This window comes from Amphiura filiformis, chromosome 6 (genome assembly GCF_039555335.1).
Source record: "Amphiura filiformis chromosome 6, Afil_fr2py, whole genome shotgun sequence".
Lineage (NCBI taxonomy): Eukaryota > Metazoa > Echinodermata > Ophiuroidea > Amphilepidida > Amphiuridae > Amphiura > Amphiura filiformis.
Window position 1 is genome coordinate 61,255,475 of NC_092633.1, and position 16,753 is coordinate 61,272,227.

The 16,753-nt window shown below is 32.6% G+C and overlaps 1 protein-coding gene across 3 annotated transcripts in view; it reads right to left on the reverse strand.

The window, feature by feature from the left end:
- LOC140155763 (MFS-type transporter SLC18B1-like) overlaps window positions 1–16,753 on the reverse strand; it is a 49,236-nt gene that overhangs the window by 31,681 nt on the left and 802 nt on the right. For all 3 annotated transcript variants that reach the window (XM_072178723.1, XM_072178724.1, XM_072178722.1), the window contains exon 2: window positions 13,034–13,240. In XM_072178723.1, coding sequence (XP_072034824.1) covers window positions 13,034–13,183 — 150 coding nt within the window. In that variant the 5' untranslated portion in view covers window positions 13,184–13,240. The remainder of the gene's footprint in view (window positions 1–13,033; window positions 13,241–16,753) is intronic.

Below are 16,753 nucleotides of genomic sequence, written 5' to 3' on the forward strand. Positions count from 1 at the left end.
TATCTGATATTTGTATATTAGGGACTTAGCAAATTTTTTGTGCAATTTTTTACTTAGTAAGTGATGGATATTAAGATATTATCGGCTATTTAGCTATTATCTAAATTAGCCAAAATATCTGCTAATTTGGATATTAGCTACAATATCCGATATTTCAGATATTTGTATATTAGGAACTTATAAAATTTTAATTGAATTTTTTTACTTAGTAAGTGATGGATATTAAGATATTATCAGCTATTTAGCTATTATCTAAATTAGCCAAAATATCTGCTAATTTGGATATTAGCTACAATATCCGCTATATCAGATATTTGTATATTAGGAACTTATAAAATTTTAATTGAATTTTTTTTTACTTAGTAAGTGATGGATATTAAGATATTATCAGATATTTAGCTATTATCTAAATTAGCCAAAATATCTGCTAATTTGGATATTAGCTAAAATATCCGCTATATCAGATATTTGGATATTAGGAACTTATAAAATTATAATTGAAATTTTTTGACTTAGTAAGTGATGGATATTAAGATATTATCGGCTATTTAGCTATTATCTAAATTAGCCAAAATATCTGCTAATTTGGATATTAGCTACAATATCCGATATTTCAGATATTTGTATATTAGGAACTTATAAAATTTTAATTGAATTTTTTTACTTAGTAAGTGATGGATATTAAGATATTATCAGCTATTTAGCTATTATCTAAATTAGCCAAAATATCTGCTAATTTGGATATTAGCTACAATATCCGCTATATCAGATATATGTATATTAGGAACTTATAAAATTTTAATTGAATTTTTTTTTTACTTAGTAAGTGATGGATATTAAGATATTATCAGCTATTTAGCTATTATCTAAATTAGCCAAGATATCTGCTAATTTGGATATTAGCTACAATATCCGCTATATCAGATATTTGTATATTAGGAACTTATAAAATTATAATTGAAATTTTTTGACTTAGTAAGTGATGGATATTAAGATATTATCGGCTATTTAGCTATTATCTAAATCAGCCAAAATATCTGCTAATTTGGATATTAGCTACAATATCCGCTATATCAGATATTTGTATATTAGGAACTTATAAAATTGTTATTGAAATTTTGTGACTTACTAAGTGATGGATATTAAGATATTATCGGCTATTTAGCTATTATGTAAATTAGCCAAAATATCTGCTAATTTGGATATTAGCTACAATATCCGCTATATCAGATATTTGTATATTAGGAACTTATAAAATTTTAATTGAATTTTTTTTTTACTTAGTAAGTGATGGATATTAAGATATTATCAGATATTTAGCTATTATCTAAATTAGCCAAAATATCTGCTAATTTGTATATTAGCTAAAATATCCGCTATATCAGATATTTGGATATTAGGAACTTATAAAATTATAATTGAAATTTTTTGACTTAGTAAGTGATGGATATTAAGATATTATCGGCTATTTAGCTATTATCTAAATTAGCCAAAATATCTGCTAATTTGGATATTAGCTACAATATCCGATATTTCAGATATTTGTATATTAGGAACTTATAAAATTTTAATTGAATTTTTTACTTAGTAAGTGATGGATATTAAGATATTATCAGCTATTTAGCTATTATCTAAATTAGCCAAAATATCTGCTAATTTGGATATTAGCTACAATATCCGCTATATCAGATATATGTATATTAGGAACTTATAAAATTTTAATTGAATTTTTTTTTTTTTTACTTAGTAAGTGATGGATATTAAGATATTATCAGCTATTTAGCTATTATCTAAATTAGCCAAGATATCTGCTAATTTGGATATTAGCTACAATATCCGCTATATCAGATATTTGTATATTAGGAACTTATAAAATTATAATTGAAATTTTTTGACTTAGTAAGTGATGGATATTAAGATATTATCGGCTATTTAGCTATTATCTAAATCAGCCAAAATATCTGCTAATTTGGATATTAGCTACAATATCCGCTATATCAGATATTTGTATATTAGGAACTTATAAAATTGTTATTGAAATTTTGTGACTTACTAAGTGATGGATATTAAGATATTATCGGCTATTTAGCTATTATGTAAATTAGCCAAAATATCTGCTAATTTGGATATTAGCTACAATATCCGCTATATCAGATATTTGTATATTAGGAACTTATAAAAAATTTATTGAAATTTTTTTAACGTAGTAAGTGATGGATATTAAGATATTATCGGCTATTTAGCTATTATCTAAATTAGCCAAAATATCTGCTAATTTGGATATTAGCTACAATATCCGCTATATCAGATATTTGTATATTAGGAACTTATAAAATTATAAATGAAATTTTTTGACTTAGTAAGTGATGGATATTAAGATATTATCGGCTATTTAGCTATTATCTAAATTAGCCAAAATATCTGCTAATTTGGATATTAGCTACAATATCCGCTATATCAGATATTTGTATATTAGGAACTTATAAAATTGTTATTGAAATTTTTTGACTTACTAAGTGATGGATATTAAGATATTATCGGCTATTTAGCTATTATGTAAATTAGCCAAAATATCTGCTAATTTGGATATTAGCTAAAATATCCGCTATATCAGATATTTGTATATTAGAACTTATAAAAAAATTTATTGAAATTTTTTAACGTAGTAAGTGATGGATATTAAGATATTATCGGCTATTTAGCTATTATCTAAATTAGCCAAAATATCTGCTAATTTGGATATTAGCTAAAATATCCGCTATATCAGATATTTGTATATTAGGAACTTATAAAAAAATTTATTGAAATTTTTTTAACGTAGTAAGTGATGGATATTAAGCTATTAGCGGCTATTTAGCTATTATCTAAATTAGCCAAAATATCTGCTAATTTGGGTATTAGCTAAAATATCCGCTATATCAGATATTTGTATATTAGGAACTTATAAAATTTTAATTGAAATTTTTTGACTTAGTAAGTGATGGATATTAAGATATTATCAGCTATTTAGCTATTATCTAAATTAGCCAAAATATCTGCTAATTTGGATATTAGCTAAAATATCCGCTATAATCCTAAACGATGGATATAGTTGGAAAAGACTTTGAAAGAACGACGCATACTATATTGTACATTAAAGTTGCATATGCATCAAGTTTCCTAAAGCATGTATAGTTGGAAAAGACTTTTAAGAGCAAAAGTCCGTAAATATGAAGCACACAATGGCCAACTTTGGAAAATGACTTTTTCTTATATTTTGCCCAACAGTAGTCAATGGACCAGCAACAAATTAGGTGATCAAAATTTTCTGATTCACACTTGGTTTCCTTGGCAACAGGCAAATTTCAATATTTAGGCCCTTTTAGGCACATTTCAAGATTTTAAAGGTCAAAATATCAAGATTTTGAGACATCTGCAGCACATGAACAAAGTTTTTAGAATATTTATTTTTACATGGGGGTATTAGCATTATGTCTCAGCTTCATGATAGTATCAAAAACAATAACCAGGTGTCTAGAGTTGGGATGTACCATTAATTTTAGAAAGGGGTGTTTTTCAATTTATCAGGATTGTCAATTAAGTGCCAACTTGAGCAGCTCATTATATATAAAGTAACGCTTTGATTGATCTAAAATTATAGATTCAGGTAAAAGGGACCTTGATAGTTAAATGAAATAAGAAATCAGCTTGGGACCTGCATCTTCTTTGACAGGGTGTTGCCAGATACTTTGATATTTTTTGAAAATTCATGATATATAAGATACACTATTAAGATACAATACTTTTACCGATCATCACAATTGAAAATACAACAACACATCTTTATGTAAACATGGTAAATAGTGTTAGAATGCAACAAATCATGCACTAAAATCTCATCTGTGGGCCCAAGTGTTGCCAGTTCCCCTGATTTTTTTTTTCAAAGTGTGTATTATTCCGATTTTACAACCTGAATTTTTGCATTGAAAATAATACAGACTAAATAACCCGCCAATGCAGCAGTTCTGTGGCACAATGTGAATCCAATACAGGCCTTTGTCTGTTCTACTGAAGTTACGTGTCAATTAAGGGGTACTACACCCCTGGCCAATTTTGTGCCTATTTTTGCATTTTTCTCAAAAATTATAGCGCCTTGGTGACAAGTAAGATATGTATATTATAGGGGAAAGGACTACAACTACGTACTGCACTGAAAATTCAGCAACTCAAGGCAAGTAGTTATTGATTTATTGATCAAATATTGGTTTTCCCTCATTTTTGATTGTAACTCCACAACTGTTGGCTGTGTTGAAATAAAATTTCCAGTGCAGTAGTTGTAGTCCTTGCCCCTATAATATACATATCTTACTTGTCACCAATGCGCTATAATTTTTGAAAAAATGCGAAAATAGGCACAAAATTGGGCTGGGGTGTAGTACCCCCTTAACGTGTTGCCATTACCCAATTCAGATTCTTTCATTGAGGGATTTCCATTCTACATAAGTCTAAACAATGGAGATAGCGACAAAGTATTAGCATCAATTTGTTTGAGGGAATGATCAAATTTGGTTAAACCACTGTCTACAACACATTTTGTGTTGTTAGTATTTATACAGATGTTCCTGAAGCATAGACAGATTGAAATACTCTTGTTCCTTATTTAAAGCATGGGCACTGCTTTGAAAAAATGGTAACCTTCTCAATATATGGAGCCTGTCTCCTCTTTGTCTTAACATCGGTGGTATCAATTTGAAATGATTGGCAGATATCCTTCAATTGTTGCAAGGTTTGATAATGTACCCTCATTAGCAAAATGGCAAATGTCTATGTTTTGAAACATCACTGGGTGTTGCAAGCATAATGTTGTTTGCAGCGTTTATATCATTGTCTGATAAGCTCTGATGCTTCACTTGTACACTTCGGTCTTCTCCTGGCTGTTCTTCTCTTGAGTAGAAACTGCTAACCTGTTGACATGTCAGGTATTCTTGGACAGAAAAAAGGTTCTGACCAGCTGCACCCTGTGCATTTCTCATGCTCTTAGCAACTTCCTTTGTTTCTAGCTTTTTGCCAGTTTCCTCCCCTGTTTGAAACTTTTCTCTCAAGTAGTTTGTCCAGTTGTAAACCTACCTGAAGTTTTCACAACTTTCAATACCCAACCCATTATAAGAAATTTTAAGTATAACTGCACTGGTAGAAAACTATCAGTATAGAAAAAGCATGACTTAAGGCACACAATCAAAGCTTGTATTTCTATTTTATGCACAAGGAACAAATCTTGATTTTTCATATTGTATACATTGAGTTTCTGGCAGGGCCTACTTTTAAATATAATTATCTATAATATAGAAACACTTGATGAAAAAACAAACATTTCTTTTAGCGTTTCCAAATTTCAATATTAATCGATAGTCTCAAAATAGGTATGCCTTCAGTGAAAAAATGCGTTTACACGCGAAAATTAGTCTACAAAATACGGTTTTTTTCTAGAAACACTGTGTAAACAGTATCTGAGGTCCCAAAGTTGGACATATTAATTTTTAGGCTAAATATAGGTATGCCTTCAGTGAAAGGATCAAACATAGCTTTACAAATTCAAAAAATGCGTTTACACGCGAAAATTAGTCTACAAAATACGGTTTTTTTCTAGAAACACTGTGTAAACAGTATTTGAGGTCCCAAAGTTGGACACATTAATTTTTAGGCTAAATATAGGTACATGCCTTCAGTGAAAGGATCAAACATAGCTTTAAAAATTCAGAAAAAATGCGTTTACACGCGAAAATTAGTCTACAAAATACGGTGTTTTTTCTAGAAACACTGTGTAAACAGAATCTGAGGTCCCAAAGTTGGACATGTTAATTTTTAGGCTCAAAATAGGTATGCCTTCAGTGAAAGGATCAAACATAGCTTTAAAAATTCAGAAAAAATGCGTTCACACACGAAAATTAGTTTTAAAAATACGTTTTTTTCTAGAAACACTGTGTAAAAATTATCCAAGGTCCCAAAGTAATTTTGTCCTATATGACTTTCCAAAGTCTTTGTGCATCCATGGAGCAAGTATGAGTTTTGAGGATGTGTTCCTTTATTGTAAATGGTAACTTAAAAGTATGCCTTTTTTCAGATGAATTTATTTTAGTAAAACACCCCTATTTGCAATAATGGTATCTGCCACAATGGAAGCTTCAATTACAATGACGATACACTTAAATGATAGATCTAACCTTGCCTTCTACTCAGGCAAAAGATAGGGTATGGGTGTTGTATGGAATTTTGTACCCATGCATTTGACTTTTTGCCTTTTTCAACCAACCTTTTTAAAAGAATTTGCCCATATTCATTCAAAATAACATATTTGGTCGTTGCCATGGTAACCAGCCACAAATGCCAAAATTATTATAATCATGGTTGCCCTTGACCAAAGTGTAACTCATTGGTAAACTTTAAAGAAATTCGATATTTTTTAATTTGGCCAGATATTTTTCATTTTATTTGAAATTACTGGACTTTCTCTCTTAAAGAACGACGCATATTGTATTTTACATGTCAGTGTATTTATGGTGATGATGATAATATTGTACATTAAAGTTGCAAAAACTATGAGAGAAAGATGTATCATTTGAAGACTCATATTTGTAAACGTTGTGAAATAGGTAGGCATAGCCATAATAATATCTGAAAAATATGCAAATTATCCTAATTAGCCCTCAGATCATAAATATGCAAATTATCCTAATATCTAAAATATCCAAATATCTGAAATATCCAAATTATCCTAATGACCCATAATAATATGAAAAATATCAGAAATATGCAAATTATCCTAATTAGCCATAATAATATCCAAAATATCTCAAATATCCAAAATAGCCCTAATAATATCCAAATTATCTAAAATATCCAAATATCTGAAATATCCAAATTATCCTAATGACCCATAATATGAAAAATATCAGAAATATCCAAATTATCCTAATTAGCCATAATAATATCTAAAATATCCAAATTATCCAAAATAGCCCTAATAATATCCAAATTATCTAAAATATCCAAATAGCTGAAATATCCAAATTATCCTAATGACCCATAATATGAAAAATATCAGAAATATCCAAATTATCTTAATTAGCCATAATAATATCCAAAATATCTAAAATATCCAAATTATCCAAAATAGCCCTAATAATATCCAAATTATCTAAAATATCCAAATTATCCTAATGACCCATAATAATATGACAAATATCAGAAATATCCAAATTATCCTAATTAGCCATAATAATATCCAAAATATCTAAAATATCTAAATTATCCAAAATAGCCCTAATAATATCCAAATTATCTAAAATATCCAAATAGCTGAAATATCCAAATTATCAGAATGACCCATAATAATATGAAAAATATCAGAAATATCCAAATTATCCTAATTAGCCATAAAAATATTCAAAATATCTAAAATATCCAAATTATCCAAAATAGCCCTAATAATATATATAATAATATGAAAAATATCAGAAATATCCAAATTATCCTAATTAGCCATAATAGGCTAATATCCAAAATATCTAAAATATCCAAATTATCCAAAATAGCCCTAATAATATCCAAATTATCTAAAATATCCAAATAGCTGAAATATCCAAATTATCCTAATGACCCATAATAATATGAAAAATATCAGAAATATCCAAATTATCCTAATTAGGCATAATAATATCCAAATTATCTAAAATATCCAAATTATCCAAAATAGCCCTAATAATATCCAAATTATCTAAAATATCTGAAATATCCAAATTATCCTAATGATCCATAATAATATGAAAAATATCAGAAATATCCAAATTATCCTAATTAGCCATAATAATATCTAAAATATACAAATTATCCAAAATAGCCCTAATAATATCCAAATTATCTAAGATATCCAAATAGCTGAAATATCCAAATTATCCTAATGACCCATAATATGAAAAATATCAGAAATATCCAAATTATCCTTATTAGCCATAAAAAAACAAAATATCTAAAATATCCAAATTATCCAAAATAGCCCTAATAATATCCAAATTATCTAAAATATCCAAATAGCTGAAATATCCAAATTATCCTAATGACCCATAATAATATGAAAAATATCAGAAATATCCAAATTATCCTAATTAGCCATAATAATATCCCAAATATCCAAATTATCCAAAATAGCCCTAATGATATCCATAATAATATGAAAATATCAGAAATATCCAAATTATCCTAATTAGCCATAATAATATTCAAAATATCCAAATTATCCTAAATAGCCCTAATAATATACAAAATATCTAAAATATCAAAATTATCCTAAATAGCCATAATAATATCCAAAATATCTAAAATATCCTAATATCTGAAATATCCAAATTATCCTAATTAGCCACAATAATATCCAAAATATCCAAATTATCCAAAATAGCCCTAATAATAGCCAAATTATCTAGAATATCCAAATATCTGAAATATCCAAATTATCCTCATGACCCATAATAATATGAAAAATATAACAAATATCCAAATTATCCTAATTAGCCATAATAATATCCAAAATATCTAAAATATCTTAATTAGCCATAATATCTAAAATATCCAAATATCTGAAATATATAAATATCCATAATATCCTTGATAATATCCAAATTATCTAAAATATCCAAATATCCAAAATATCAGTAGGTGCAACTATTATCCAAATTATCCATAATATCCTTTAATAATATCCAAATATCTTAATAGCTAATAGCTGAAGCTAATTGGATATTTGTCAGGATATTTTAGATAGTTACAATCCCGCACCTTAATGGAAAAAGGTTGCCACACCAAAGCAATAATTGACCAACATCCTTCCCCGCTCCCCTATTGCAATGTTGGACAACAGTGGACTACATTACAGCTTATAGTCTCCCAACATTGAACAATGGGGAAGAGGAGACTAGTAAGCTGAATGTGTACTTTCAATTATGCAGAAATATCACATACTTAACTCTGGCGAGTGTATGCTTGTAACAATAATGCTGGTGTGGCAACGACTTTCTGCCAGAATTTTAGATGAGTTACCCAAATTGAGTGAGGTCCAAACATGCAGGTGGAATGTTCTTAAAGCCACAATATACGATTTTGGTCAAATTTTATTTTGTTATTCTTTGCCAAAATGTTTGATATAATATTAGCAACAACAACTGTCAGGGAGGTTTTTTTTTTTTTTAAAAGCGAAACAATGAAGTAAAGCTCGCACACTATCTTCAGCGCTTAAAGGGGGTCTCCGGCAATCATAACATTATGCCTTATATGCAAAAAAAATTATCAAACACGAATCACGTGGTTTTGTTTAAAACAAACTCATAGTGACCATAAAAACGAATAAAAACATCCATCTCTCAACACGCGATATTCAAAATTCCCGGACGCCGAAATTGTCGAGTGCAATGATGTCCCAGTAATAAAATGAAGGCTGACGACAATTGAGCACAATAACCATTACGTCATTGCACTTAGACAATTTCGGCGCGGGAATTTTGAATATCGCGTGTTGAGAGCCAACTGTTTTAATTCGTTTTTATGGTCAATATGAATTTGTTTTAAATAAAACCATGTGATTCGTGCTTGATAATTATTTTTCTAACTTATAAGGCATAATATTATGATTGCCGGAGACCCCCTTTAACTGTAGTGTTCTATGGGGAATAATGTCTTATAAAGACATTAATAGCTCCGTTGTCCTACCTCCCTTGGCCGTGGCAAAGTACTTCATAAACCAACCCGGGACAGTCACATCAGTTGAGAGGAAATCTTAGCCATTATTGTAACATTTCTGAAGAGGACGCCATCAATGTTTTTCAAAATTCTGATTTTTACATGATTGAAATGTACCTTTTTTGTGAACGTAGCCAGAACTAGTTAACAAGTGTAGCACAACCCCCCTTCGTGAGTTCGAATTTTACTAGGTCTAGATATTCGATAGCGATGGTAAAAAGTGCTTCTCTTTCACTCAAAAATACGTGTCGTCCTGCAATTTTCTGCGAATTTCTTGAAAACATGTCTCAACCTAAATCTGACATCTGGAGGTTTATGATTGAATAAAAAGGTATTTTGACCCTTGTTTTTGTAATTGATAGCACACTAGACATGAAAGTCTAAGATCATCTCAAATCCGTCACGAGATCGGCCTCTTTTGCTGTTTACAAAATCGGTCAGATAATTTGGACAGTAATTCAACAGAGCGTCTTATACATGCCTTTGTGTCATCTCGTTTGGACAGTTGTAAAAGTCTGCTGTTTGGCAAGCCAAAAGAGGGGAGGGGGACAACTATTTTGGCCGGTCAAAAGGGGGGGGGAGGCAAGCAATTTTTGTCACACATTGTCATACACTCACTTGTTTTTCTCTCAAGAGCCCTGTTCTCACCAGATTGTACAAAGTCAGAAAATAAAATTGCTCTGATTTGCGTGAATGCTGCAAATGAAATGAAAAGAAAATGATGCAAATTGTTCTTTTTCCCAACAGGAAAAAGAAAGAGAAAAAAGCCTGCACTGTCGCTGAAGTCTGGTTAATGTGTATTTTGTGATCTAAATGTCAAGTGAAAGCCAATGGCTAATATTTAACTTTGTTTACAAGCTGAAAGTATGTCATGAGAAGTGTGAGACAAGGGGAAACACCTTAAGTAATCATGCAAGAGTTTGTGTGTTACGACATGTTTTAGGGTTATTAATTCTCAATGTTCAGTGCATAGTTGCACCATTAGGGGATTCCCTAATAACAGATTGTGAAATGGACATAATTTTGGAAATTCCGCAGGAAGTAAATGTCACAGAATGGTCTATTAATAGATTGTGTGTATAAAAGGTGAAGATTTGGAGTTTGGTGTTGCAGAATGTCATGGGAGATTGTAAAACTCCACATGTGTGTGTTGGTCTTCGTGCTTAAAAAACGAAGTAAATTTTAACCAGTTTACATAGCCAATAATTGAGCTATTTTAATACAGCAACGAAGGAGATTTATGAGTACGCGAATGTGCTCCTTCTCATCAAAGGATTAAAGTTCTTCTGTCGACTTGCTGGAGTCTGGTATTTTAAAACAACACATCTGTCAAATACAGCGGAGCAGTGTTAAAGAAGCCTGTTTCCTGGGGAAAAAGTGATTGGTGAAAGAAACCAATTTTGGAGAAAGCAGCGCAAGGAGATATATTTTTGGAGAAGGCAGCGCAAGAAGATAAATGATTGGAGAAAGCAGCATCATTTTCGTGTGAGGATTTTATTCGTATGGATATTTATATGCAAATTTACAATGGACTTTGCTGATTTCCGCAGGACAAGTGAATGAGGATATTTACATCAGCCGTCCAGAACATTGCAAGAACTCTGTTAGTTTCAAGAAGAAGAATGCTGGATAAGTACTAATTAGTTAAAAGAGTGATTATTATTATTTGATTATTTTTGTATGTGCATTTGTTGTCATATATTGTACCAATCATATTTTGCTTTTAATTAAAGACTTAGATTTTGTTAGCTTAATCAAACAGTGTATTTGTGTTCTGCATTCGTTTGAGTTCGGGTAAAAGGTGATTTTGGCCTTGAGTCAAATCCGACTCGTAACACTTGGTATCGTAAATAACTACTTTTCTTGAGTACCTTAACCTAAATTCTGATATAGGTGTTTGGATTCTGAGCATTTTTACGGTGCAATATACGCTGTGTGTATACATTGTATTTATCATTTTATGCTTCTTTTTTGTTCTCATTCAACGCATATTTCACCCTTACCATGCTTTTTTGCTCTCGATTGTCATTGTATTTTGTGTGCATTTCTCCGAGTAAGATGCATTGTGAGGTATTATTCAACAGTGCTGTTTTCTGTTCTTGCGAAATATTGCCATACTGCATATGCAATATCCATTGATGTGCTTCACTCTCTCTTTATTCTAAATGCTTGTCCGTATTTTGATTAATGTATATTCAAAGTATCTTTTATTGTGTTCATGTATTTATGCTTGTAATATGTTCAGCGCCTTGAGATCTTAATGTAATGTGCTTTATAGGAATAAAATATTATTATTATTAAAGTAAAAAGTGCGTCTCTTTGTCTCACAAATACGTGTCGTCCTGCAATTTTCTGTGAATTTCTAGAAAACTAGAAAACATGTCTCAACCTAAATTCAAAAGTTGGAGGTTTATTATTGCACAGATATTGGAATGTTCCAATATCTGTGATTATTGACCCTTGTATTTGCCATGGTTTCTGTGCCGAATTGAACATGTTTTGCATATGACATTCATCTCGCGCGGTGTGGACCATTGAGATCGGTGATTTTACTGGGCTGAGATTTTCCATAGCGACAGTAAAAGGTGCTTCTCTTTCATTCGCAACAACATCTCGTCCTGCAATTTTCTCTGAATTTCTAGAAAACCTGACCCAACCGAAATCTGAAATCTGGAGGGGCACAATTCAAGAAAAAGTGATTTTTGGGTTCTGTTTTCGCCACTGTTTCTGTGCCGAATTGATCAAGTTTGTGTACAAAACGTATTCGCATACATCTCGGCCACTGTGTGGCCGATTGCGGTGATTACGTTGTTGATAATAGAGGAATTTGTATTATATTTTGATTGCTTTTTAACTTAATTTCGTCCCCAAAATGTGTTGTTTATCGCACTGGTCAAGCGTCAGTGCAATCACAGGGGCATGTCAGTTAACGTAATCCAATTAAAATGTGCTTAACGACAGAAGATTAAAGCCGGTAGACTGGAATTCGATTTAACTTTACCTTATTTATTTACTGGATGACTATAATCTACACCAAGATAACATTATAATGTGCTCAAAGTATCACAGTAAGCCTAGTCCTATGGATACGCCAACGAGAATTACATGCATTCTTGTACTTCGATTCCCAGAATGCCACAAGCGCATGTTTACTTACATTATTTAGGCAACACGCTATAATTTTACCTCAGAATTAAAACGGAATAAAAACATGAATTACCAAGAGAATGTCACAAAATCGAATGGTAGCTACACATTAACTTACCTCGGCAGGAAAGAATGGTTCAATTACAGAGTACGATGCACTTTCCAAAAGATAGGTAGCAAAAGGGCTAAGATTGTCGATTTCTGGTGAACACTTAACGACTTGGTTTGTTCTTGAGACATTAGAACGTGTAGTATGCTTCCCCCGCATACAAACTTGGCTAGTAGTGTGGTTGAATGTAGTCAAGAGGTAATATGTATGCGTAACCTAAGATAATGGAATCAAAATAATTATTCGCTTATTAGAAACATAGAATGGTCACAATGTATTTGCTATTTTTTTTTTTTTTTTTTTATTAGTACAGAATACGGTTAAAAGCATCGAAACGGAGTCAAAACAAAATATACCTGTTAGATTAGTGTCTTTGACATACACAGGTGATGAGTGCAACCTGCTTGTAGTGTGGGGCGATATAGTTAAAATTGTATTCATCTATTGCTATGGTAGTTAATCCGATTTACAACGAATTATTCTTGTTATCATTCACCTTCCTCTTATATCATTACCAAGATCAAAATATGTCAAGGTCTGGTTCAAGAGACACTCCTTTGCGTAAAAAGACGCTTTCTACTTCAATTTCAAAAACAGACCTGGATGGCCTGACACTTGCTAGGGTTCAAGCTAAGCTTGTTTTTGTTTGTCCACTCAGTGAACTCTTCCAGTGTATCTTGAAGCTTGCTTGGTTGGGGATATGGACGATTTTCAGCAAGTGTCAGGTCATCCACGTACTTCCAACAGTTAATGATTGCATCTTTGGTCTGAACCGCATCATTAATGATAACTTGGAAGCCAATTGGGCCGAGTTTAGTCCCTTGTGGGAGGGCACCATTGAGAACTTTGAACTCAGAGAGTGATTGATTGTAGCGGACACATTGCATACGGTTGCTATCAAAGTCACACAACAACGATGGATCTGCGGACTCCCAAGTGGATAAATTTCTCACCGAGGATGTTGTAGTCTATCATATCGAACGCTTTGGAGAAGTCCGTCAGAACCACCGTTCACACGTTGTTGACCCTGTGAGCACCTTGATGAAGAGTGTAGAGCAGGGGCGTAGCCAGCTTTCTTGGTCAGGGGGGCAAAATTAAATTTTGGGGCACAGACGAAAACAATTGCAGTTGCATCAATACATATAGATACTGTATGTTTTCGAGCTTCCCGAAAAGGGCCTTATTGGGATGATGTGCGCGCGTAGCGCGAAAAAAATGGTATTTCACACTATTTTCGCCCATTATCCGGCTAAAAAAGGGCTTTATTGTTACAATGTGCGCGGAAAAATTTGTATTTTACACTATTTTGGCCCTGAATTTTGCTAGAAAAAGGGCTCCTTGCCCTTTTTCTTTTCCTTTGCCCTCCTGATTTTCTTTCATTTTTTGTCAGAGGGGCACTTTTCTTCAGGGACAGGGGGGGGCACTCTGCCCCCCCCCGCTGGCTACGCTACTGGTGTAGAGTAGGTTGAGAGTAGGTTCACACAAAGTAGTGTGAAGTTGAGATACCCTTGATGTTACCAAACTGTTGGAGGTCAAGTTTGTCTTTGATGTCTTCCAAAATCCACTTCACAAATAAATTCTTCACCTATTTTTGACAAAACATCGGTCAAGGAGACAGATCTAAGTTTATCGACCTTGGGAGGTTTTGTTTTGGGGATCGGGACAACGATGGCTTTTTTCCACTGGGTGGGGACCACTCCCTCATGATAAGAACAATTCAAAATGTCAGTAACAGGGATTCTTAATTCGTATGCGAATCCCTTGGGGAAACCTCATCTGGACCACATGCTTTACTGGCTTTAACTTTACTGAGTTCAGCATACACATCCCATGGGTAGGCCTACAGTCAGTCTACTCTGAAGTACAAAGTACCGACGCGGACGCACACATTGTGCCGACTTTGAAGGCACGCACACCTGCAGCAGAGACGCAGCACTGCGCAATGTTTACGCGCTGTATACGCGCGCGTTGTCACTTTGTACTTCAGAGTGGACAAACTGTAGAGCATGGAGGGGGATCAATGGCCGGTAAGTAGGCCCGGGTAAGTAGGTCTCAAGATTGCAAAGATCCAAATGTGACATATGGGATGACACCTGCACAAACTGATCATTGATTTTGTTCGCAATGGCAACATAATCATCATCGTCTACCCTGGGACAGGTATGCTGACTTCAGATTTTTATTTCCCGTCATGGTCTTGATTTGCTGATGCCACTTCCGTGGATTGGTAGCCTGAAGATTACGAACCCTGTTTGCATAATAGAATTGTTTGGCCCTCTTAATTTCACGTTGTCAGTGATGAGTGCAACGTGCTTGTAGTGCAGGGCGATATAGTCAAAATTGTATTCATCTATTTCTATGGTAGTTAATCCGATTTACAACGAATTATTCTTGTTATCGTTCACCTTCCTCTTATATCATTACCAAGATCAAAATATGTCAAGGTCTGGTTCAAGAGACACTCCTTTGCGTAATAAAAATTCCCTTTAAAAGGGAAAGCCAGCCTCAATGTAGAAGAGGTCTTGTAATTAGTTTTGGTCAATGTGAAAGGCATTTTTAGGATCACGCTTACATCTACATGACAGTCCACCAAACCATCAACGATGAGAACATGCACACTGAAACAGCAGAAAACATTAATTCCTAATCTCATGTCAACTCTTTTAATTCATTACATGTACTCCAAATTGTTCTGGTCTGTTTGTTTTTGTTGTTGTTGTTGTTGTTGTTGGTTTTTTTTGTCTTTTCAGCTTTTTACCCACGATATCTCAATTTCCAATTTTGTAATACCAGAACTTACGAACTCAATATCTTCGCTTAGGAATGTCCGATTTCACTGCTTTCGATATATACACTGCCGGTTTGAGTTAACTTACATGTACATTTTATTTTAAAATAACTTAATTAATTCGCAATGTATAGTTTAAGCCTACTATATTATAATAGATAGTGGCCAGCACATTTATAAAGGACTGGTTACTCACTACAATCTTCACTCTTAAACTGTGTTTTTCTGAATGTGCTGATCATGTTGATTGCTAGTCGGAAACTCCTGCGAAGCTATGGACATGGCATCTTACATACTCCATTCTATAACAGTCTGCCTAGTGCCTTGTGTGTTTTCTCTTCAATCATTTTGTTGAATGTAATTTTATGAATCAAATAGTTATGTGTCATTTTATTTATAATAAAGAAGTTATTAAATTAATAAAGTAAGACAATTTATTTATCTATAAGTGCATGTCAAATGGGGTACATTGTTCAATACTATAGGCCTACATGCATAAATTATGCCCATATTATTGCTAGGCCCTAAAAACTTTATTTTGCATCGGATTTTTCCCGTTGAAAAGACAAAACTGATGTTTATGATAGCAACCATTTCATCAATAACATTTTGAGTCATTTTTATCCATAAAACGACACAGGATATGATAGATAACTACTTTCACATCAATATGGTCCATATGATCACAGATTGTTGAGAATCTGTGATATGATCCGGGATATGATGAAGATTTTGATTCTATAGATCTGTTATCAACATGATATCACGCTGTTCAGTGGTCAAGGAGTAAGGACCCCCGGTCAAGGACACTGATATGACATCATAGGTGATGTCAGATTTTCTTCTGCTGACCATATGATGCTATATATTAACTATTATTGTTACATTTAGGCCTATACCTAGAACTTTTAAAGTCATAATTAGTTCAAACATAACTTTGG